Below are 25,650 nucleotides of genomic sequence, written 5' to 3'. Positions count from 1 at the left end.
TGGTTTTATGCAATCAGCACAGTTTGATCAAATTTGGAAGAATTTACAGGCACATTTTTCTCACATGTGCTCCAGCATCTTGATTTTCTTCAGATGGACCTATTTTATGTTCCTTCCAACTAATCAAAATAAGAAACTGAATTTGCCTTTGCCAAAAACTAGAACTATCGTTTTTCACATTCTTTTATTTTCCAGGTCATTTTCAAGTAAGATTATGTTTCTAGGGCTTCTGAATTCCTGAAAACTCTCGGCTTTGCAGCTCTGAAGGTCCAGATGAACATTTCAAGGGACCTAGCTTTTCAGGCGCTGTGTTTTGCCTTGTGCATCACAGATACAGTTCACTTTTGTGTGCGTGTAATTAGTGTGGAAAGAAATTAATGCCGTCCAGTATTATGATTTATGGACTGAATCCTTTAGCCACTGAAGACTTGCCAAAGCGAAAAGTATTTTTTTTTCCTTTGGATATTAGAAACAGCTTCTGTTTTTGTTGATCTTTAAAGTACTGAATGGGCCTATTTCACATCATACCAGCATGGGAGCTCAGGTTAATAATATACTTATTCAACTAGTGATACTGAGCGAAACCATTGCACACATGGGTAGGAAGGATAAAATTTCATAAAATTATTTTCAGGTGTATTAATGTATTTCTGGAAGCTGCATACAATTTTTCTTTTGCATGAAGGAGATCAAGGATTTCTGTTTATTGTATCTATTACAGGTGGGCTCATAAGCTAATTTAATTGTGTGTTTGGATGTTTAAAAACACAGGGAGCTCTGCTTTAAAAAGCAGTAACATGATTGCTGGGTTACCCCAGGTTTTTATTGTAGGATCTTATCTCTCTTGAGACGTTTTGATTGTACTATGTATAATTTATATTTCTGAGGGAACTTCTGCATTTTCTTTGTTGTAGTTGCAGCAAGCTGCAGAAGTCTCTCAGCTGCGGGGAGCAAGGGTGATCTCTCCTGAAGATCTTCTGTTCTTGATGCGAAAAGATAAGGTACTATACAACAATTCCATTGCATTAAACACGATGTCTGATGCTTAATTGAATTCATAAGGAAATGATGGACCCTTGTTAGAGCTTTCAAATGAGAATCCTAACCATTGAAGCATTGTTTAGCCTTCATGATTTACACAAGACACGTTTACTGCAAGAGTTGTTTGTCTTTCACGTGAGCGGATCTCTCATACACAAACTGCACTGCTATTCATCTTCACACACCCTTTTACTTGTTTACACATTTTCTTTGCTGTCTCATTTCCCTAGGTGCTAACTCTTCTCTCTTCTAATAAATTGGGTCTTTCTCAGTAGCACATTTCTTTTTCTTCTTGGTTTGCACCTTAATGCTAATAGAATTCAGACTTTCACAGAATTGTTTTTAACTTGAAATACAAAATTTATTCTCTGGACTGACTTATAAAAATAAGCAAATTAATGCAAGTAGTTTTATTAAAACCCTGAACTCTGGCTATTAAAACATTAAAGCTGATTGAAATTTGTACATCTTATTTTGTCATAATTTTTTTATGAGTAGCATTATGCTTGAAGCATTTAAGACTTGGGAAATTTCTGGGTTAGATGATTAGATGGGGAAAGAGAAGGATTATGCCAAAGATAAGGCTCCTGAGGCCTTATATAAAAAGCATAGACCAAAGACTAGGACCCTGACAGGATGCTTGTTTCCCATCATGGCTCTGGGTATGACTAGGGAAAAGCACTTTATGGAAACAGCAAAGAGGAGACTTTGTAGAACCGCCAACTTGTTTTGTGCTTGAAGATGCTTAAGGAGAAGCAGGCAACGGGACCCACAGTGGTGCTGTGCCCATGGAGTCCTAAAGGCTGCTGGCAAAAATGGGCCCCTTAGCAAAGGCTCCTTGTGGGAACAGCTGAAGAACAACACTGCTAAGTTCTTCCCAGCACATCTTGTCCACGTTTCCTTTTCACTGATAGATATAAAGAGAGAGAGACACACACAGTCCATGCTGGTACTCCTTCCCTTGTGAGGAGGGCAGCCATTTAAATCCTGTAGAAACTTCAGGAGTACGTGCCTCTTTTATTACATTTCTAGTGTTCAGGACTCTGTCCAGAATATTTTGACCAACCAACACCATACTTGTAACACAATAGTTGTTAGTTTTCTCATCTTTTTCAAATAATTTTATTTATATTCTGAAATATTCCAAAAAGAATATAAAGTTGTTTATATAGGAAGAATACTAAACTGAATAAAGCTAAAATAATCGTTGGAGTGAAAGCAAAGAGAAAAGAAAAAAGAAAAATCAAGAGCCCTTCAGGGTGCAATGTGACTGTTATTTAGTAGTTGGGGTTTTCTACCCCAACTACTAAAAGTAGTCAAAGGTTTTCTACCACCTGCTGTGCTTTACATACTATGGGCAGCAGGGCCCCCTGGTCTCTCATGAACCCTGTGCAGCAAACATGTGAGGTAGGAGCATTCCTTAACTTGCATGTGACGGAATTAGACTCAAAAGTCACTCAACTTCCAACCCTGCATAAATCTTGTAGTTTACTTCAGTGTCTCTGGATAAAAAGAGTTGCTTAGATTTGTTTCTACTTCGGGAATATTGAAAATATTGAGTGATATTCATGTAAAGAGCTTTGTATGATGCACTGTGTTTTCCACCACCATTAGAAATGTGAACCAGAGATAATACATTCTAGGGTTAGCACAGAGTAAGTACAAGGCCTTACTAGTGACTTAGAGAAAGCACTACTATTATCCCCTTCTAAATCCCCAGAAGGCCAGCCAGTCATTTGTGAGCTTTGAGTTTCCTGAGGACACATTTTTCAGCTTATAGATACTTTCCATAACTATCCTATGAAGAGACTCTCAGGCCAGGTATGGTAGTGCATAAGGTCAGTGGAAGCAAGAACATCACAAGTTCAGGTTTGGCCTGGGCCACACAACAGGGTCTTGTCTCAAAAATTAAATATGAAAGTGAATTGTTAAAAACTCCTAGTCTAGATGTTTATAAATCTATTTTACATAATTTTTGTCTCAAAGTATATACAAAATTCCAGAGCGTAAGTACACTTGGCTTACCAATGGCAATATGGTATTTATTGAAATCATCAAAAGGAATTTAAGATGTTTTCTAAAATATACAAAAAAGTATTATTCTGATTCTGGAATGTCTGGATGGATGCATGTGAAAACGCCTTTATAAACACATTTTAGCTGTTACTGAATAGCTACTTTTTTTTTTTTTTTGCTTATGCTATTAAGCCTAATGATAGTTGTATTTTCCCCAGTGATTAGCAGGTACTAGTGTGTTAAATTTAATTCTTAAATCACTATATCAGTAAAAAAAAAAAAAATGTTTTATAAACCTCTTCTTTTATATTCTAATAGAAAAAACTTAGAAGACTTCTAAAATACATGTTCATCCGAGACTACAAATCGAAGATCATCAAAGGCATTGACGAGGATGACCTCCTAGAAGGTAACTAGACAGAGCACTCAACTGAAGGGGACAGTCCCAGCCCCTGGAGCATTGTGGCAGGAGGGTCTGCCCAGTGTTGTTAATACAGTCTGGAGGTGATTTAAGTGTTTGATTGTTGGCAATTAAGCCTTGTGACTTTCTCTTCTGGAACCTTATAGGGCTTTCCATAGTGTGCACTGCTTTCTGCCAGGTCTGGAAAAGTAAGATTCAGCACAGAGATAGGCAGCCCTTGAAAATTAAGAACTCTGCAGGTCCCCTTGAGGAAGTTATCTGTAGCGGAATATGTGGAAGTTCATAATAGGAGCTTGTTTAAAAAGAAGTGGCAATCCCGGTGATAAAACTTAAGGCTAGGAGATTCATTGTATAGCAACAAGCAAGAGTGGCCAGCTTGATGTTCAGCAGAGGAGACAACGATTAATAGCTAAGAACAGCACTCTTGAGGCCACAGCAAAACAAAGGGATTAACATTACTGCACTAAAATGGGGAACATGTTGTTCCCAATAATATCATGAAAAGCAGTAGCTCGTGACCTAAGGGCACTTACTGCTCTTTTAGAGGACATGAGTTTGGTTCCCAGCACCCACGTCAGGCAACTCGCAACTGTCTAACTCCAGTGCCTCTGGCCTCTTGAGGGCACCTGTGCTCAGATGCACATATCCACATGCAGATGCATGCAAACCTACATATAATTTAAAATAATAAAAATAAATCTTTAAACAGCAGCATAGACAGCTTGCAGTTATTGGAAACTAGCAGCTCTGTGTGGTACTCAGAGTCAGACCAGCCAGAAGCTTTGTGGTAAGCTTGAGAAGTGACAGCCAAAGGCAGTGTATAGCTGGCGATAGAAAAGAATGCACACACAAGTCTACACCGTGGAGGGGTGATAGACGTCAGAGCTGCCCACTATAGAGAGATCTACTGTAGGCCCAGGCTAGCCAACTCACAAAACAAAGAAGCAAGCAAGGACAAGCCCACCAAAAGGAAGAGATGCTTGCCTGAGTGACTGTGCTATATCATTTGAAATACCCATTTTCAACAACAACAAAATACTACACATGTAAAAACATAGGTAGATATGGTCTGTAAAAAAAGAAAGAATAGTAGACGGCAAGAATTGCCTACAGGAAATCCAGATGTTGAATTTAGCAGGCAAAAACTTCCGAGTAGCTAAGGTAACATTCAAATAAATAAAGGAAATTGTATTGAGAGAAGAACAGGTAAGTATGAAAACCATGCCTCACAAAATACACAGTATCAATAAAGAGATTAAAAATAGTAATAACGTAGTTTAAATGTAAATAAGCTCAAAAGGCAGCATCACCAAGCCTGAGGACCCAAAGTCAACCACTAGATTCACAGGGTAGAAAAGAAGAACAGACTCTTGGCAGTTATCCTCCAACAAAAGTGTCATGGCATATGCATATACAACCATGTACAAAATTAATTAATTACTAATGAACAATAAGAAAGATGAAAGCTAGCACAGCAGAAACTTTGAACTGGTAGGAGAATAAATGAACTTACATTAAAAAGTATATAATATTAAGGACCATGAAAAATAAGTAGACAGAGCTTCAGAGAAATACAGGGCACAACGAAGTACATCAGCATATCAGAAGGGAAGGAGTCTACACTCCACACTATACAGTATACATCAGTGCAATATATCAGAAGGGAAGGAGTCTACACTCCACACTATACAGTATACATCAGTGCAATATATCAGAAGGGAAGGAGGGGAAGAGAGGGAAAAAGAGGGGGAGGAGTTCAGAAAAAATAATCAAAGAAATAGTGAATGTTAGATTTGAGAAAATTGTTAGACACCTATCTAGGTACCTCATCAAACTAAACAACTCCATTGGGAAAAACTCTAAATTATCTATAGTTCTACATACAGTAGTGAAGACAGGTAATTGTGCCAGCCATATGAGAGTGTATCTGAGGACCTTTGGGAAGTTGTTACATCGTAGAAGGAGATTTGTAATGGATGGGATCAGTGTACTTCTAAAGAGAAACACCCCGGACTCACAGCCTACTGTTCAAAAGAGCCCTTCACTGGGTCCAGCTCTGTCTTGACCTGAGATGCCACAGCCTGAAGAACTCAGAAAAGTAAATGTTGGTTGTTTAAACTTCCCAGTCTGCAGTGTGTTTTATAGTGGGAAACAGCATACTTAACAGTGAAAGGAAAGGTTGGATTCTTTCCTCCCCAGCATCAAGAATAAGACAAGAATATGCACTTGTTCCTTAAGGTTTTAGTGTGATGCTTAGGCAGAAAAAGAATTGAAAGCTTCCACATTAGATAGGACGACATAAAACTACTCATACATTTTCCATCCTCTTTATAGAGAAAAAACATCTTTAAAAAAATATATATATATATATATATATATTATGTGCACAATGTTCTGCACACCTGCATACCAGAAGAGGGCACCAGATCTTGTAATAGATGGTTGTGAGCTACCATGTGGTTGCTGGCAATTGAACTCAAGACCTCTGGAAGAGCAGCTAGTGCTCCTAACCTCTGAGCTATCTCTCCAACCCTGAGAAAAAAACATCTTAACCCACTAAAAACTATTGCAGTTAGTGGACACATTTGTGAATTTTCAGAATACAAGATAAATGTATAAACAAGTGAGCAGACTTTCCTTATAGGCAGGACGAACAGTCCAAGGTATATGAAGAAAGCATGTATAACCACAACACACAGAATCAACAATTTGCAACAGTATTTATCAGCAACCTACAAGATTTCTACACTGATGGAGAAAATGAAAACTGAGAAATACAAAAGCAGCCAGCAGTCATGCCTTGAACACCTGTTGACGTGATAGCCATCCTTACGTGGAACTATAGATCACACCAGCTTTTTGTTGAAATAGTCAAAACCATCTCAACAAAAAGCCAAGTTGGAGGACACAAGCTGTTAACTTTAAAATTGTGCTGTAAATTACCGTAAACACAAGCAGGCTATGACCAACAAAATGGCAGACATATATTAGTCAAGGCATGGTCAGAACTGAGTGCACAAGTGAGACTTTCAGACAGGCTCAGTGATGCTTGACAGGGCTTGCAGAGCAGTTCCATATGGACCAACAGCTCTTTCAACTAGACACATTGAGAAATCTGTGACATCCAGAGAGCTATGTAGAAAAGAAACAATATGATCGCTTCATTTTCCAATATGCCTTCAAAACAGACAAGAAAGAAAGAGAAATAGAGAGAGAGAGAGAGAGAGAGAGAGAAAAGAAAGAAAGAAAGAAAGAAAGAAAGAAAGAAGAAAGAACCTAGCTAAGTACAGATCATTGGAAGCTCACTATAAAAGTTCAAAATATAAAATTATTTCTTTTCCATTTTTACTTCATCTGAATTTGTTAGTTTTATTCCACGATGAATGTGTAGAATTCAGAAGGCAATTTGCAGGAATCAGTTTCTTTTCCCTCCACCATGTGGGTCCTGGGGTTGAACTTAGTCATCAGGTTTGATGACAGACATTTTAACCTACGGAGCCATCTCTCTGGCCTGTTAAAATAGAAAGTTTTTCAACAGCCTACAGATTGGGAAAGGATCTTCAACAACCCTATATCTGACAGAGGGCCAACATCAAAAACATATAAAGAATTCAAGAAGTTAAAAAGCAATAAATTGACTTATAGCCAAACTTTGGGCAGAGTGCAAGGAATCTTATGAAAGAATGGGGAGATAGTAAGACCTGGAGAGGACAGGACAAGGAGAGCAACAGAACCAAAATATCTGGGCACAGGGGTCTTTTATGAGACTGATAGTCCAACCAAGGAGATAACTTAGAATCCATACACCGATATAGCCATGGGAGTTAAGTGTCCAAGTGAGTTCCATTGGAATGGGAACAGGGACTGCCTCTGACATGAACTGATTGGCCTGCTCTTTGATCACCTCTCCCTGAGTGGGGAGCAGCCTTACCAGTCCATAGAGGAAGACAATGCAGCCACTCCTGATGAGACCTGATAGACCAGGATCAGAAGGAAGGAGAGGAAGACCTCCCCTATCAGTGGAGGTCTTGGGGAGGGGCATGTGTGGAGATGGGGAAGGGAGAGTGGGATAGAGTGGTGAAGAGAGAGGGAGCTACACGGGGGATACAAAGTGAATAAACTGTCATTAATAAAAATAAAAAAGAAGCAAATAAAGCAATAAATCAAGTAATCTAATTTAAAAATGGGGTACAGAGCTAAACGGAGAATTCTCAGTAGAAGAATATCGAATGGCAGAGAAACATTAAAGAAATTCTCAACATCCTCAGTCATCAGGGAAATGCAAATCAAAATGATCCTGAGATTTCACCTTACACCCATCAGAATGGCTAAGATCAAAAACTCAAGTGACAGCACCTGCTGGAGATGATGTGGAGAAAGAGGAACCCTACTCCTTTTGCTGGTGGGAATGTAAACTTGTACAACCACTTTGGAAATCAATCTGGTGCTTTCTCAGACAATTAGGAATAGTGCTACCTCAAGATCCAGCTATACCCCTCCTAGGCATATTTCCAAAAGATGCTCAAGTATACCACAAGAACATTTGCTCAACCATTTTTGTAGCAGCTTTATTTGTAATAGCCAGAAGCTGGAAACAACCCAGATGTCCCTCAGTTGAGGAATGGATACAGAAATCGTGGTAGATTTATACAGTGGAATACTACTCAGCAATGAAAAACAAGGAAATCATGAAATTTGCAGGCAAATGGTGGGATCTAAAAAAGATCATCCTGAGTGAGGTATCCCAGAAGCAGAAAGACACACATGGTATATACTCACTTATAAGTAGACATTAGACATATAGAATGATCATACTAAAAGCTGTACACCAAAGGAAGCTAATCAAGAAGGAGGACCCTGGTAAGATGCTCAATCTTTATTCAGAAAGGCAAATGGGACGGACATCAGTAGAGGAAGAAAACAGGGAATAGGACAGGAGCCTACCACAGAGGGCCTCTGAAAGAGTCTACCAAGCAGGATATCAAAACATATGCGGAGATTCATAGCCAAACTTTGGACAGAGTTCAGGGAATCTTATGAAAGAAGGGGGAGACATAAAGACCGGTAAGGAACAGGAACTCCATAAGGAGAGTAACAGAACCCAAAAATCTGGGCACAGGGGTCCTTTGTGAGACTGATACTCAACCAAGGACCATGCATGGAAATAACTTCGAACCCCTGCACAGATGTAAGCCCATGGCTTCTCAGTGTCTAAGAAGATTCCACAGGAATAGGAACAGGGACCATCTCTGCCATGAACTCATGGGTTGGCTCTTTGATCACCTCCGCTTGAGGGGGAAGCAGCCTTACCAGTCCACCAAGGAAGACAAAGAAGGCAGTCCTGATGAGACCTGATAAACTAAGGTCAGATGGAAGGGGAGGAGGACCTCCCCTTTCATTGGACTGGAAGAGGGGCACAGGAGGAGAAGAGGGACATAGGGTGAGATTGGGAGGGGTTGGAGGAAGGGTTACAGCTGGGATACAAAGTGAATAAACTGTAATTAATGAAAATAAAATAATAGGAGGAAGGGAGGGATTAGGACGGGAGGAGGGAGGGAACCACGGGGGGGGGATACAAAGTGAGTAAAGTGTAATTAAAAAAGAAAAATAAAATAAAAAAAGAAAAAAGAAAAAATTTTAAAAAGTTTTAAAAAAAACAGGAGTTACTGTTGATAACGTTGTCCTTTGTGCTTCAAAGAATATGCAACAACAAAAAAAAAAAACACAGAATGAGAAAATCTTGTATACCTATCTTTGTTAAGGAGTTGTAGATAACATGTGTAGAGAACTCTCCAATTCCATAATAAAGACAGTAGTGAAGCTTGAAAATGGGTGAAAGATGAGATAACCTTGCAGCAGAAGTAAAGCAATGACTGATAGATGCTAGAAAATATGGTCATTGTCCAGGCCATAGTGCAAATGCAAATCAGAACCTCACCTACCAGGATGTCTGTGATTAGACAGATGAAGGCCAAGGCTGTTAAGGCTGTGGAGAGCATTAGCTTATGTTGCTAGGAGGAGGATAAAATGGTACAGGCACTGAGAAAGCATCCTAGAAGTGTCTCCAAAAATTTTTAACAAAGTGAACCAGTCATTCAACACCCAAGAAAACTAAATGAAGAGATCCATCACATAAAACAATTACACATGAACACGAAAAGCAGCATCTTTCACAGTAGAAAGCTGGAATTAGCCCAATACCTGTCAACATATAAAGACACAAATACAGCGTATTGATACAAGGAATCTTTAGACCAAAAAGTGGAATTGGCTATTGGCATGCTCATATGTGGATGCAGTGAAAGAAGCGCAGCGCACCGCAGATCTCAGACTGCCACGTGGTGACAGGGAGGACGGAGAACACTGGCGACCTGGAGCCAGGAACAGAGGGCTGCACTGAGGAATCATCCAACACAGTCTGTCAGACTTCTTAAGGTTGCAGTAGGACAGTGTCGTCTGCAAAACTTACTATACTCCTGGACTAAACTATCAAACTATAAAAAAAGGGAGATCACCCACGCACGCGCACACACACCGTCTCACATACACATGCACACATTCACACATGCACCCACAGATACACATACATATCTCATGTTTAAGAAAGTTTATGATTTTGTATGGGCTTCCCTTCTAGAATCCTCCAGCATTGATTTCATTAACCTATAGCTTCAACTGGCATCTTTTGTCGAAAGAGTTAGCTGCTATATTAAGAACTATACCCACACTATACCCTGAAAAGATAATGTATTGGTTTATTAAAATTACCTTGTTTAAAGCTGCATAATTTAGGCCAAGATTGACTTAAACTTTGCTTCGTTCTTCATTTGGGGGCAAATACGATGTAAATTATCATATTATGTGATGTCAATTGAGAAAGGTTTCTAGAATTATTTATTATGGTCATAGGTTTCATTCTAAGCATTTATCAACATTTATTCATAGCAGACATCAGATAATCAATACTTATATGGTAATCCTTGGAAATCTTTACTTAATATGTATAACCATCATTATTCAAATGAAAAATATTTTAATTTTTTCTCACTCCCCAAGTCTCATTGCTAGTTTTATTCATTAATTTGTATTAATCACAAATTATAACCTTTAATAACTCCTCTTTGATCCTTTGTGTTACCTTTCTGAGTTATGTTTTGCTCATGTTATCATGCCAGGGCCCTTACCTTGTTCCAGTTCAATACAACTAAGCAAATACATTAATACATAGGGTGATAGTTTCTTTGTGCGTGATGTGTGTTGAGTACAGGCACCTACAACCCATGACACATGTTTGGAGATCAGAAGACAACTTTGGGTATCAATTCTTTCCCTATACCCAGCTTGTTCACTGTTGCATGTGTCAAATTAGTTAGTCTATGAGTCTCTGGAGAGTCTTTCTTCTCAGCCTTCCATATTCTAGTAGAGCTGTACTAAGCACTGGGATTACAAATGCTCATGCTACTACCTCCAGCTCTGATGTAGGTTCTGGGGATTCAAACTTAGGCCATCAGGCTTGCATGGCTAACACCTTACCACACAGCCATATGACCAGCCATAAGAGTTTTATCTTAAGAGAACAGAATAAAACAATGCCTCAGAGGAACACAACAGAGTGTTGTAGTAGAGAAGGACAGTTGACACTCTTTGGCATGCACACATATATACACGAACACACATGTGTGCATAACACTCCACACCATGCACACATGTAATACACACCCAGAAAGCAAAAAAGTGGGACTTTTAGTAATGAACATAGAAAATGAAAAAGCATGCATTAATGGAATTGAAAAGTATATTACAATTTCAAATTAATAAAGAGAAGAAATAGGTTTATCAAAATAGATGAATTAATTTTTGGAAAATGAAAGAAATCAAGATCACACATACCAACAAAAAATAAATAGGAAGGTTACAAAATGTCGTGCCAAAGAAGTGTTTGGTTAGTGTTCTATGTAAATGTCAAGAAGACAAAAGAGATAATATTAACTTTGTACTCAAAGAGTTTTGTGCTAAAACACTTCAAAGACTAAAGAAGATAATAGAATACATACGTTTTAGTGCAGTGGTTCTCAGCCCGTGGCTCATAATTCTTTTGGGGATCCAATGACCCTTTTCAAAGGGGTGCCATATCAGATATCCCGTATTATTAGATATTTATATTACAATCCATAACAGTAGCAAAATAACAGCTATGTAGTAGTAACAAAAATAATTTTATGGTTGAGGCCACCTACAACATGAGGAACTATATTAAAAGGGTCACAGCATTCCACTAATTTAGTGTGACACACCTGTAGCAACTAAATAATAAACCAGCAAAATATCAGCTTATGTATGCTTAGATCTTATTTCCTTGGAGTGATGACAGCAGCACAGTAGCTTCTGTTTTTCCACTTTGTGTACAGAATACTTGAAAAAAAAAAAGGAAAATTGGCAAGAAAATTCATTTTTACACTTGAAGTAGTGGTAGATACCTGCTAAGGTTCCGTTCACTAATCGTTAATTGTAAATGAATAAAAACCCATCTTAACTACTGAGGAAGCATATTACTAAATATTTAGTGATCAGTGTGAACCTCTCAAACATGCGATGAGCATCACAGTCCTTTGCACAGTCAGCTACAGAGCTCAAGGAAAATAGTCCTTGAAATTAAAATAGAGAACATTTTACTAGCATTGACTACAAGAACAGATTATATTAGGAGTAAATATAACAAGAAAGGACAGTGGAATTGAAGCACATTAAATGCATCAGTTTAACCAAAGTTAATGAATTCATGGTGCTTTAGGTGTAACTCCAATAATGTTTTCTTGGAGTCATATAAAAATATCATAGCTTTCCTATAGAGCAAGAAATGTCCATATGTAACTTGGGAAAGTATGAAATTTAAGAGTAAGTGTATGTTTTAATCCTGTGGTGTCACTGAGAACTTTATGTATCTATGGTTGATGAAAGATAGAAAGTCCAAGAATAGAGTCTGAGACATGGAGATTTGAGGTATGACAAAAGTTCAGTATAGCAGGAGAACATGGTTATTAATGCTTGTTTACATACATTTTAAAGGCACTAAAGTTGAACCTTAACAGAATTCATACAAGTTAAATTCTATATGCATAAAGATGAAGGAACTTGAACCAATTTGAAGGAAACAGTAAATTTGAAAGGAAAACTTTAAAACTGACTCTTCACACTGTGCTGAAACAGAAGTCAGACAAAAGTTAAGAACTTGATAATATAATCTTAGGTTACTCTGTAGCGAAATATGCTGTCCAGTGGACAGACAACAGCCGGAACAATAGGAAAAAGACCCTGTTAGCAACAGGTAATCACAGATAGTGAACAGAAAGGCTTATCAGGGTAACTGGCAGACATGAGACAAGGCTGGAGTCCCTTATGGTGCTTACTGTACAGTATTTCACTTTGGATTTATCAGACTTCTGCTGGAGTTCTGAGGAGAAATGTAGGAAAAACTTGCTTCAGAATTTCTTTCATAAAACTTGAAGGGCGTTTAATATTTCCGCTCTTAGACACATACATTATGAGAACAGAGCACACCTCTGAGTGGGATGCCTCACAAAACATTTCCCCAGTGCAAACACTGACAGAGTGTCTGCCCATCAATGGAGGATAGAGTGAAAACCATGTTAGTAGGTACTAGAGGGTATAGATGGTGCTGCAGGCTTCACAGAAGAATCAGGCTTTATCCATAAATATTGGGAGTTCCTTCCAGCTCTGGGTCCTGGCCTTCCAGGCAGTGTCAGGAGTGGGCTCCCACTCATGGCATGGGTCTCAAGACAAGTTCTGTGTCACCTTTACCCCAACATATTTTGTAGGCAGCACAAATTGTAGGCCAGAGGTTTTACGGCTGGGTTGGTATCCCAGTCCGAACACTGGAAGTCTGGTTAGTTAGAAGAAATGGCTGGTTCAGCCTCATCGCTTCCTAGCAGCTTCCATTGCACTAGCTTTCTAGCATGTCCCAGAGGTGCTCCCCACAGCCAGTTGTCTCTCCCTGTACTCTCTCCCTCTGTACCCCAGCACCTATTCCCTCCTGCTCCCATTCTCACCCCGCCCCTCCAGCCTCCTCCCTACCCACATCCACCGGGAGATGTTTATTCTGTTTCACCTTCACAGTGAAATGTGTCCCCCTTGAGCCCTCCTTTTTACTTAGTGTCTCTGGGTCTCTGGATTGTAACATGGTTATCCTTTACTTTACAAATGAGATCCACTTATAAGTGAGTACATACCATGTTTGTCTTTCTGGGTCTAGCTTACCTCACTCGGCATAATCTTTTCTAGTTTCATCCATTTGCAAATTTCTAAACACAACTGGCGGAAGGAAGGAAGGAAGGAAGGAAGGAAGGAAGGAAGGAAGGAAGGAAGGAAGGAAGGAAGGAAGGAAGGAGAAAGAAAAAAAGAAAGAGAAAAAGAGAAAGAAAAGAAAAAAGAAATGATTCCTAATGATATTCTGCTATTCTCATAGATTGCTGCCTAGCCCAGTTGTCTTCAGAGAGGCTTCAGCCATCAGCTAATGGAAACATATGCAGAGACCCAAAGTCAAACATTAGGTAGAGCTTGGGGAATCCTGTGGAAGAGAGAGAGGAAGGATTGAAAGAGCCAGATGGGTCAAGGACACCACAAGAAAACCCACAGATCAACTAAACTGGGCTCACAGAGGCTCACAGGGACTGAAACTACAACCAGGGAGCCTCCATGGGACTAACTGAGGTCCCGTATGTTAGAGTTGTGTAGCTTGATCCTCGTGTGGGACTCTTAACAGTGGGTGCAGGGCTTGTCTTTGACTCTTTCGCCTGCCTTTGGAACCCTTTTCCTCATACTGAGTTGCCTTGTCTGTCCTAACTAGGAGAGGAGGTGCCCAGTGCTACTGCAACTTGATATACCATGTTTACTTGATATTCGTGGGAGGCCTGCCCTTTTCTGAAGAGAAAGGGAGGACCAGTGATTTTGGTGGTTGTGGGGTTGGGGACATAAAGTACAGCCAGGACATAACAAATAAGTAAAGAAACATTATTAAACTGGAGAGATCTCTCTCTGTCCTCAACTAGGAAACATGGACAGAAGAGAATATAAAAGAATCTCTCCTCATAAAGAAAGGCTATAAGAGCCTATTTTAAAAGAAAATGAGTAAAATATGTCTGTAAAAAATATCTTGTGCATATGTGAGCACGGAGAAATGGATGGTAGTCACATACAGGATGGTCATTGAGAATTGTATCTTGAGTTGGGGATTGGCAGACAACACAGAGAGGGGAGGGAAGGACAGCGAAAGATAAAGCAGTGTTACTCATGTAATGTTTTGGGCTGTGTGTATCTCTGTCCTTCCCCCGACCCCTTGGTGTTGGGGATTGGACCCAGGGCCTTGTACATGCTCCGTAGACACACTACCACTCAGCTCATCCCCAGCCCTTGCTGTGATTCTGGGTGTTCATTAAGATTTTTATTTCAGGAGAAAACAACTTGAGAAAATAGGCCTTCTTATTTCTGCCATTCTGACGTAGGTGCTAACGTACTTGTACTTTTATGGCCTTACCATAAGCTGTCAAATTTTCTTTATATATGTATATATGTATGTAGTCTGTTTGCTCCTTTAGTTTTGCAATTAAAAAAGCAGTGGGAGATGGTTATATATGAATTTCTTTTTTAAATTTATTTTTTATTAATTACTGTTTATTCACTTTGTATCCAGCTGTAGCTCCTTCCCTTGTCCCTTCCCAATTGCACCCTCCCTCCCTTCCTTCCATGCCCCTCCCCAAGTCCACTGATGGGGAAGGTCCTCCTCACCTTCCCTCTGACCCTAGCCTGTCAGGTCTCATCAGGACTGGCTGCATTGTTTTTCTCTGTGGACTGGTAAGGCTGCTCCCCACTCAGCGGGAATGATCAAAGAGCCAGCCACTGAGTTCATGTCAGAGACGGTCCCTGTTCCCATTACTAGAGAACCCTGTTGGAGACTGAGTTGCCAAGGTTTACCTCTCTGCAGGGGTTCTACCTTATCTCCATGCATGGTCCTTGGTCGGAGTACCAGTCTTAGAAAAGATCCCTGTGTCCCGATTTTTTGGTTCTGTTGCTCTCCTTGTAGAACTCCTGTCCCCTCCAGGTCTTTCTATCTCCCCCTTCTTCCATAATATTCTCTGAACTCTGCAAAAAGTTTGGCTATACCTCAATTTCTGTATCTGTTCTTCCGTTGAGGGACATCTGGGTTGTTTCCAGATACTTGCTATTGCAAATTAAGCTGCTACGAACATGGTTGAGCAAATGCCCTTGTTGTATACTTGAGCACCTTTTGGACATATGCCTAGGAGGGGTATAGCTGGATCTTAAGGTCGCACCATTCCTAATTGTCTGAGAAAGCCCCAGGTTGATTTCCAAAGTAGTTGTACAAGTTTACATTCCCACCAGCAATGGAGTAGGGTTCCCCTTTCTCCACATCTTCTCCAGTATGTGTTGTCACTTGAGTTTTTGATCTTATCCATTCTGATGAGTGTAAGATGAAATCTCAGGGTCATTTTGATTTGCATTACCTTGATGACTAAGGATGTTGAGCATTTCTTTAAGTGTTTCTCTGCCATTTGATATTCTTCTAATGAGAATTCTCTTCTCATGAGAATTCTTTCTTTAGTCTGTACCCCATTTTTTAATTGAATTACTTGACTTGTTGCTTTTTAACTTCTTGAGTTCTTTATATATTCTGGATATTAGCCCTCTGTCAGATTTAGGCTTGGTGAAGATCCTTCCCCAGTCTGTTCAAGGAAATACATTCTAGTATCTTTCATTGATTACACTCTTTTAGTAAGTTTCCTTTTTTGGCATTTGTTTTTCTGCTGTCTTGATTCTATAAAAGATCATGCCTGTTAGTCTTCCTCTCTTAATTAGATAATATTCCACACCCTCTCCTGTAGCAGTTTTGATCGTGAACTGTGTTTTCTAACACTAATAATTGTCAGTTCTGTGTTCCTTGCTTACATTTACCTGGCAGACAGTCTTTTTCCTGGTTGTGTTTTATTTCTATTGTAAGTACTATGGAACAGTACTCATTGCCAAACCTGAAAGCCTTCTTCTGTTCATAAGGGGTTCAGTCAGACATTTCATACTTACTATGGTACTTAATAATGTGATTTGATTCTGTCTTTTTTATTTGTGAATTAGTGATTGATTTCTTTTTGGCTTATTTTAGAGGCAAGAGTTTTCTCTGTAAAGATGATTTTGAGTGAATTTCACATGCAGTGTTTGCTGCCTGTGCGATTGGCACTAAGGTACCCTACTAAGATCTTTTTTTTTCTCTCTCTCTCTCTCTCCTAATCTCCATGAAGAAAAACTGAGTGGCAGCAGCAGTACAAACAAGAGACAGAAAGTTGCTCAGGACCTGATAAACTCTATTGATCAGACAGGAGAACTTCTGGCAATGTTTGAAGACAACGAACTTGATGATGTTAAACAGGAAAGAATGGAGGTATGCCGCACTCTTGTGTTTTACAGCAGTGGACTGCCCAGCACGGTCTGTGCTCTTAGCTTCTTGTCCAGCATCCTTGACTGCTGCCTGAAGTGTCCAAATCACTGCCCTTGTCTGGGCAGCGCACTCAGTAGCAAGCCCTGGGAAGGGGGTGGGGGGGGAGCTTTGCTGCCACATTTGACTTTGAGAAACATGTTGAGTTTTGATTCTCTGTTCTCATCTTTGAAAGTAGCAAGCCTTCCCTACTCTGGAGCTGACATTTGCTGTTGCATTTTATTCTAGTCAAGCTACTTTAGATTAAATATTTACTTTTTTTCCCAAGTTATCCAAATGCCTCTGGGGCAAAGGTAATTCTTGGAGCTTTTGTCTTGGCACAGACAGTGAAGAGCTGCCTTTCAGATTGCTGTTGGCGGCTGCGGTTGGCCTCACTGCCTAAGGTAGTGTCCAGGGAAGCTACGTGCTTTATATCACTGTCACAGAACACAGTGACATATTTGCATTCCCTACACATGTTTTCGCAATGAATATAAAAATTGTATGTCTTATATTTACCTTAGCTATCTATACTTTAAATCACTGCTTCTTTAAATATACTTCAGGAAAAATGAAAGTAAATGATTGATTTCATTTGAGTGCCTTCCAAAATACACGGTAGTAATCTTAGCTCTTACTGTGCCTAGTATACTTTTAGATTCAAAAGGGAATCTCAGTTTCCCCTTCTCTTTAAATTGGGAAAGAGAGGTAATGCCAGAATTCCAAAGGAGTTTCTAAATGCCTATTTCATCGTGGTCTCTGCGTACTAAAAAGGGTAATTATTTCACATTAAAGTTTGGAAGGAGCCCAGTTGACATCCATGCATTGTAAATTTTAACAATCTTCTTTAAAGAATTAGCATGCCTAGACCCTGAACTGTGACCCAAAGGCAGTATTCTCTTAGGTATCAATTACCTTAGAAAGTGTGGTTATCTTGCTTCGAGGCAACTGCAAATGGTTTTACTTTGACTTTGCTGTGAGCCAAAAATATGCTAAGTTGTCTAAAGGAGATGATAAACATATATTTCTGATATCGTTATGGCCTCACCAGGATATGATTTTGTAGGGCATGGTTTTACTTATGGTGTGTTGCTTAGGGAGAAAAGTCTTTTTGCTTTCGTTTTTAATATTTCATATCATGAGATGAGCATGGAGACCCAGTAAAGGAGAACTTTACCAAAATGGTATGTAAAAGTTGAACACCTAACTTTTCAGTTTTGTTAGGACAGATCTCACCTAAACAAGTTAACTGCCTGGAGGTGACTCCACAGTTAAGGAAGAGAATCAAGGTGGAACACTGTGTAGTACTAGGCTCATAATAACAGATTAAAGCTGGAAGAACGCTGAATCAGTAGGTCATCAATGTCTCCAGAAACAGGAACAACTCCAGTGCTCACACATCCAAACTGCTTTCTGGCATTGTATTCTACACTGCACAGTGTCAACCAGGATGATGAAATAACAGCAACAATTAGCAAGGACAGTTCGAGTAGAAGACAGCCTTATCTGTAGAGCAAGCCTGAAATTAACGGTTTCTTTATGCCTGGAACATACTAGAATCTTCTCCTGCCAGGATGACAAGTAGTTTCCGTATTTTACTCATCCAAATGACATAGTTGAAGCGAATAAAAAAATGATAGACTTGTAGACATAACTGTAGACAGTACAAGTAGAAAGTGGAACCATTAAGAGCAGAGGCCTTGCCTGCTTCTAATTTGACAGGTTATAGTTTCAAGAGTAAACCGCAGCTGTGGCAGTCCATATGAAACCACTTTGGACTCGCAGACTGCAATCTCTTGCTTTTAAAGTGCAGTAGGATAATCAGCCTCGGCATCATTCCGTGATTTAATTTTCCTCCAAGCGTCACTTACACTTGCAGAAACTGTGTGCTACCTTCTCTCCTAGAATGGAGGAAACAATGTAGACCCACCAATGGATTTATATAGGGACAGGCTTGCTTGCCCCCCGCCCCCGGCTCTCTCTCTGTCTCCCTCTCCCTCTCAGTTCTCATATAAATGAAAATTTGAAGAGCAAACTTTTACATACATAAAGATGTGACTTGGGACCCTTGCTGCTTCTGAAAACATCAAGTGGGCATGTGTAAAGCATGTCCTTAAGCAGGCACATGTAAGCATGTTCTTTGCTGATGTGATCTGTGAAGTTCTGTCCAATTTAGCAACAAGTATATACATGTACAAAGACAATTGAAACCCTAGCCCCATTTAAAACTTTTTTAAAAAACACCTCCACAAGATGCTTAAAATAACAATGGATTTGGGCTTGGAAATGAAGCTAGGTATGAGGGTTATTACTCCATGAGTGACAGTTTGCCTTCCATATGTCAAGGGCTCAGGTTCATTCTTCAGAATGGCAGGGAAGGGGAAAATCCTAGAAAGCTCTATTTCTTGTCTATATGTATAAATCCATGCATGTTTATTTATATTTATGTGTGTGTGTTAATGTTTATATCCATTGGTTGTATTTGTAAGAGTAGAAATATATATTTACTTGATGTTTTTAAAGAACTGTCTGAGGTATATAAGAAAGGTCCAGTTGCTGACTTCAGAGCTAATAATATTAGTACTGAAGAAAAGAGAGTTGAAAGCGAAAAGCTTCAAAATGGAACAATGGAATTCGTTAGTAAAAGGTGCCAGCTGTGAGGAAGATGCAGTAGGTGGAAGATGCACAGTGTCCACTTTCAGTGCCTTTGGGTGTAACAATAATGCCAAGGAAGGCAGCCAGTGGAGGACAGATGTGGGAGGAAGTAGAATAACCTGTCCTCAGTCTCCAACCAATTGATTGGAATGGAGAAAGTGTTATAATACATGCCTAAGTGTATCTGACATTCATATGGATATTAACATAGTAATAGAGTTCCATTAAATTCCAGAGTCCCTCCTCATGTTGTTTTCATTTGCCAGAACTCAAAGAGCACTAACCACCAAAGTAAAACCCTCACTACACTCAGGCATTAAAAAAATTACCATGATGTATAGGAATGTCAACTTTTTGTGCTAATTTTAAAAACATAGTACCTCCTCCCAGTAACTCCCAGGGCATTGAAAAGCATAGAAAAGCAATCTGTAAGTGTTGTAAGAAAATGTTACATCAATAGACTTCATATCAGCAAGAAGCACAGAGAGAGATGTCAACAGTGTCCGAAATGTGGGAACACGAAACACATCCTGTGCTCCTGGATCTGAACGCTCAGCTTGAAAATGTCCCACTTGTTGCCAATGTAAGTCATCAGTTTAATACAGCTTCCTGTGGTCTTTCTAAGAACACCACTAGCGGGGTTTAAGAGCTTGATAAGATAGCATTAAATTTGTCTTACATGATAAAAAAAAATAGAAAACTATAAAGGTTTTATTAAAGAAAAGCTGCAGACAGATTTTATTTTTCCCCTGCCAGGCATGTTCCCATTTCCTTACCCACTAAAGTCCTAAGTGTGTGACACAGTGAGGCTCAGGGAGGTGCCAAGACTGGTCATTATTTGTAATAAAACATTACAGGTGTACTGCATTTATGATAAGGCTCCAATGAATACTGTATAATTTGCTATAAAATAAAAACTTTTTTTAAAAAATAGAGATAAATCTAATTAAATACCAATTTGAGTGGGTGGGTTTATTTCTGGGTCTTCTATTCGATTCCATTGATCTACCATTCTGTTTCTATGTTCGTACCATGCAGTTTTTATTACTGTTGCTTTATAGTACAGCTTGAGATCAGGGATGGAGATACCTCCATCTATGATGGAGATCTTTTATTGTAGATGATGGTTTTAGCGTTTCTGGGTTTCTTGTTATTCCATATGAAGTTGAGAATGTTTCTTTCAAGGTCTGTAAAGAATTGTGTTGGTAATTTGATGGGAATTGCATTGAATTTGTAGATTGCTTTTGGTGAGATAGACACTTTTACTATGTTAATCCTTCCAAGCCATGAGCATGGGAGATCTTTCCATCTTCTGATATCTTCTTCTATTTCTTTCTTCAGAGACTGAAAGTTTTTTTTTTTCATACCAGTCTTTGACTTGCTTTGTTAGAGTCACACCAAGATACTTTATGTTCTTTGTGGCTATTGTGAAGGGTGTTGTTTCCCTAATTTCTTTCTCAGCCCATTTGTCTTTTGTATACAGGAGGACTACTGATTTTTTTTTTTTTTTAGTTGATTTTGTGTCCAGCCACTTGGCTGAAGGTGTTTATCAGCTGTAAGAGTTCCCTGGTAGAATTTTTGGGATCACTCATGTATACTATCATATCATCTGCAAATAGTGATGGACACCTGATTTTTGACAAAGATGCCAAAACCATAAAATGGAAAAAAGACACACCTTCAACTAATGGTACTAGTCTAACTGGATATCTACATGTAGAAAAATGCAAATAGATCCATACTTATCACCCTGTACAAACTAAAATCCAAGTGGATCAACGACCTCAATGTAAAAACAGACACACTAAAACTGTTAGAAGAAAAAGTAGGGGTAAACTCATTGGCACAGGAGACAACTCCCTGAAGAGAACACCAACAGCACAGACCATAAGATCAACAATCAATAAATGGGACCTCATGAAACTGAAAAGCTTCTGTAAAACAAAGGACACTGTCGTCAGAACAAAACAGCAGCCTGCAAATTGGGAAAGGACCTTCACCAACCCTATATCAGACAGAGGGCTAATATCCAGAATATATAAAGAACTTAAGAAGTTAAACTGCAACAAATCAAATAATCCAATTTAAAAATGGGGACAGAGCTAAACAGAGAATTCTCAGTAGAGGAACATCGAATGGCAGACAGTCATTTAAAGAAATACTCAACATCCTTAGTCATCAGGGAAATGCAAATCAAAATGACCCTGAGATTTCACCTTACACCCATCAGAATGGCTAAGATCAAAAGCTCAAGTGACAACACATGCTGGAGAGGATGTGGAGAAAGAGGAACCCTATTCCATTGCTGGTGGGAATGTAAACTTATACAACCACTTTGGAAATCAATCTGGTGCTTTCTTACACAATTAGGAATAGTACTACCTCAAGATCCAGCTATACCCCTCCTAGGCATATTTCCAAAAGATGCTCAAGCGTGCAACAGGACATCTGCTCAACCATTTTTGTAGCAGCTTTATTTGTAATAGCCAGAAGCTGGAAACAGCCCAGATGTCTCTCAGTTGAGGAATGGATATAGAAATGGTGATAGATTTGCACAGTGGAATACTACTCGACAATCAGAAACAAGGAAATCATGAAATTTGCAGGCAAATGGTGGGATCTAAAAAAGATCATCCTGAGTGAGGTATCCCAGAAGTGGAAAGACACACATGGTATATACTCACTTATAAGTGGATGTTAGACATATAATACAGGATGATCATACTAAAATCTATACACCAAAGGAAGCTAATCAAGAAGAAGGACCCTGGGTAAGATGCTCAGTCTTCATTCAGAAAAGCAAACGGGACAGACATAGGAAGAGGAAGAAAACAGGGAATAGGACAGGAGCCTACCACAGAGGGCTTCTGAAAGACTCTACCTAGCAGGGTATCAAACATATGCTGAGATTCATAGCCAAACTTTGGACAGAGTTCAGGGAATCTTATGAAAGAAGGGGGAGTTAGAAAGACATGGAGGGACTGGAGCCCCACAAGGAGAGCAACAGAACGAAAAAGTCTGGGCCCCAGGGGTCTTTTCTGAGACTCATACTCCAAACAAGGACCATGCATGGAGATAACCTGGAACCCCTGCACAGATGTAGCCCATGGCATCTTAGTGTCCAAGAGGGTTCCCCAGTAATAGGAACAGGGATCATCTCTGACATGACCTCCTGGGCTGGCTCTTTGATTACCTCTACCTGAGTGGGGAGCAGCCTTACCAGTCCACAGAGGAAGACAATGCAGCCAGTCCTGGTAAGACCTGATAGACTAGGGTCCGATGGAAGGGGAGGAGGACCTCCCCTATCATTGGACTGGGGGAGGGGCATAGGAGTAGAAGAGGGAGAGATTGGGAGGGGCTGGGAGAGGGGCTAAAGGAGGGGGCTACAGCTGGTATACAAAGTGAATAAACTGTAATTAATAAAAATAAATAAAGAAGCTACGCAAGAAGGAGGACCCAAAAACGATTTTTGAAAAATTCTACTGAGTTATTCAAGGAACAAGTATTATGAGCAGATTGAGGGGAGAAATTTCTGTCTTTGAATATGATTATAACATAGTAGCAAAATCTCAAAGCCTTCTACTTTAAGATTCTCTGAAGGATTTCTAATGTTGATATGCAATGTGAATTTTTCAGAAGAAATTGACTCTATTAAAGTTTTGTGTAAAGACTTCAAGATTCTCGGTTTGAAAGAGAAGACAATCACAAAAAGAGTATTACATTTTGTTATATCTGTGTAATTTCTATCAAAACAGGACAAGGACCTGAGCAGCTCTGGTTCTGACTGGAAATTTCACCACCACCCCCGGTGTCTCCTGCCTTCAGAGCTATTCAGACTCTTCCTTACTAGTTTTATGACTTTACTCCTTCCTCGTTCCTGAGTCCGCCAAGGAGCAAAGGAATGGAGGCAGCCTTGAGACTGAATTCGGCAGCTGCTGTTTCCTACACCAAGGCAGAAGGCATGTGGCCGTGACCTGAGTCCTTTATCTTGGCCAAAGAATACTTTCTAAAGTTTGGACTTGGTAACACACAGGGACGGGCTGTTCCTTCTCTCTTACCCACATCACAGAAGTGACACAATCATGTGTCAGGGTAACGATGGACGCCAGTGCTGCCCGCAGTACGCACTTGTGAGTGCAGGCCTTGCTGGCTGTCGGGCTGACTCCTGCACCAGTGGGTGTTTGCCTAGCACAGAACCGATTACACTGTTCAATTACAATTTCTAGAACCAATATTTTCTGTCTCGAGTAATTTTAATTTGATCTCTTTAAAATGAAATGCTTCTCTTAGAGATCAGTCCACCAACTTGTTTATAAAACACCTTGGCAGAGAAGAATTTTAAAATATCATTGAATTTAAGAACACCACAGGATTTACCACTAATTTACATTTAGTGTTTATAGTTCTCAGATTGTGGTCATTGTAATAACCAGCATATTTTTGCCTTGAATATTTTGTGGATTTTATTTCCCCTATTCTTTCTCCTTGACCTACATTCTCCACAGTAGGTGGGCAAGCTGTTGTTATATAGTCTGGCTTTTATTTATCTTCACTGGTTTAATCTCCATGCGTTAGTATTTCTAAATATGAAAATAAGCCTATTCTGTGGTGAGGTTTCTATCTTCTGAGCGCCTCAGTTTGTATAGTGGAATTAGCAAATCATTGCTCATTTGGTACAGACCACCCCTTTCCCTGAATCTTTGCTGAGGACCTACCTTTTGTCCAGGTCCTACCAGTAATTCCTAGTAAATCGCACAGATCAACCAGAGAGTAGACATCAGCTTGTTTCCAAGCCATCACATTATTCACTTTAATCATGTAAAGATTCAGCTGGGAGTGCGTTAGTGATTAGGGTGTTCTGTTATGTTAATGGATCTGTCTGATACTTTTCATTGCATCTGTTTAAAAGGCCAGTGAGAGCCTGTCAGGCCACTGAATTTTGCCCTCCTTTTTCTACAGAAAACCCTTTTAGCATGGCACTAATGCACGTTAAGAATTTTGCTCAAGCAGCCTTTCCATCATGATCTCGCACCTTCCTCACCCGCCTACTTTTTTCATATGCTCTGCCAGGGCTCACACAGTACATGATCCAGGGCTCACACAGTACATGATCCAGGGCTCACACAGTACATGATCTAGCACACATGCATTCATCTGGCAGCATCTGTCCAGATTCCTTTCTAGTCACTTGCTAAATGAGCTCCCTGTGAGTATGCACACATCCAAACATTAGAAACTTTAGTGTTTGTCCATACATGAAGAATAACACAGCTATGCTTTTAGCTACGTTATTATTTATTTTTCTCATTACTGCAATAGAATGTATAATGAGAAGCAACATCAAGATTTCCTTGGTCTCCCAGTTTCATCCCAGAAGACATGGTTACTGGACCGGCTTCTGTCCATAGCTGTGAGAACAAGAGGCAGCTTAATAATGTGGTGGTGGACCATGACACAAAGAGTTTGCTTGGAAGCAGAGCTAGGCTGTAACCCTGTGAACCTATCTCTCTGGGACCCAGTTACTTCACCTAGACCCCACTTCCTAACCATGCCACAATATCCCTTAAACAGCACTCCCATTTGGAGATTGTGTGCTCAGACACATCAGACAGAGAATGTGTCACATTGAGCAAACAGTAGGCTGTGCTGATGCTATTATATGCTTTTCGGTTTGTAAAAATGTACTTTGCCAATCACTTTGGAACAGCACCTGGTTATAAAAGGCTGTGGCTGTAAGGTACACACCTTGTGAGCTTGCTCTCGGGGCTCTTCTCACCTTCTCTGCCTGCTTTGCAGTTGTGAAAGGCTGTCGTTGTTTGACTGACATACTGTTGCAGTTTTAGTAATGCTGTCTCCTTAGCTGGAGGTGTCAGCAGTTTACCTACCCACACCACTTAGATGTTGACTTGCACTGGCCCAAATATGTCTTTTGGCAATGCCAGGCCCCAACTCCAGCTTTAATTAGCAGACTCTATTTTTAAGATGGGACAAAACTCTTGACTATAGTTATTTTTGT

At 39.8% G+C, this 25,650-nt stretch overlaps 1 protein-coding gene across 2 annotated transcripts in view; it reads left to right on the top strand.

The window, feature by feature from the left end:
- The window catches only part of Supt3h (SPT3 homolog, SAGA and STAGA complex component), a 352,056-nt gene that overhangs the window by 226,965 nt on the left and 99,441 nt on the right, over positions 1-25,650 (top strand). For both annotated transcript variants that reach the window (XM_060369679.1, XM_060369681.1), the window contains 3 exons: positions 915-1,001; positions 3,376-3,466; positions 16,807-16,946. In XM_060369679.1, the coding sequence (XP_060225662.1) occupies positions 915-1,001; positions 3,376-3,466; positions 16,807-16,946 (318 nt within the window). The remainder of the gene's footprint in view (positions 1-914; positions 1,002-3,375; positions 3,467-16,806; positions 16,947-25,650) is intronic.

This window comes from Meriones unguiculatus, chromosome 16, assembly GCF_030254825.1.
Source record: "Meriones unguiculatus strain TT.TT164.6M chromosome 16, Bangor_MerUng_6.1, whole genome shotgun sequence".
Classification (NCBI taxonomy): Eukaryota; Metazoa; Chordata; class Mammalia; order Rodentia; family Muridae; genus Meriones; species Meriones unguiculatus.
This window is presented reverse-complemented; position numbering and strand designations above follow the sequence as displayed.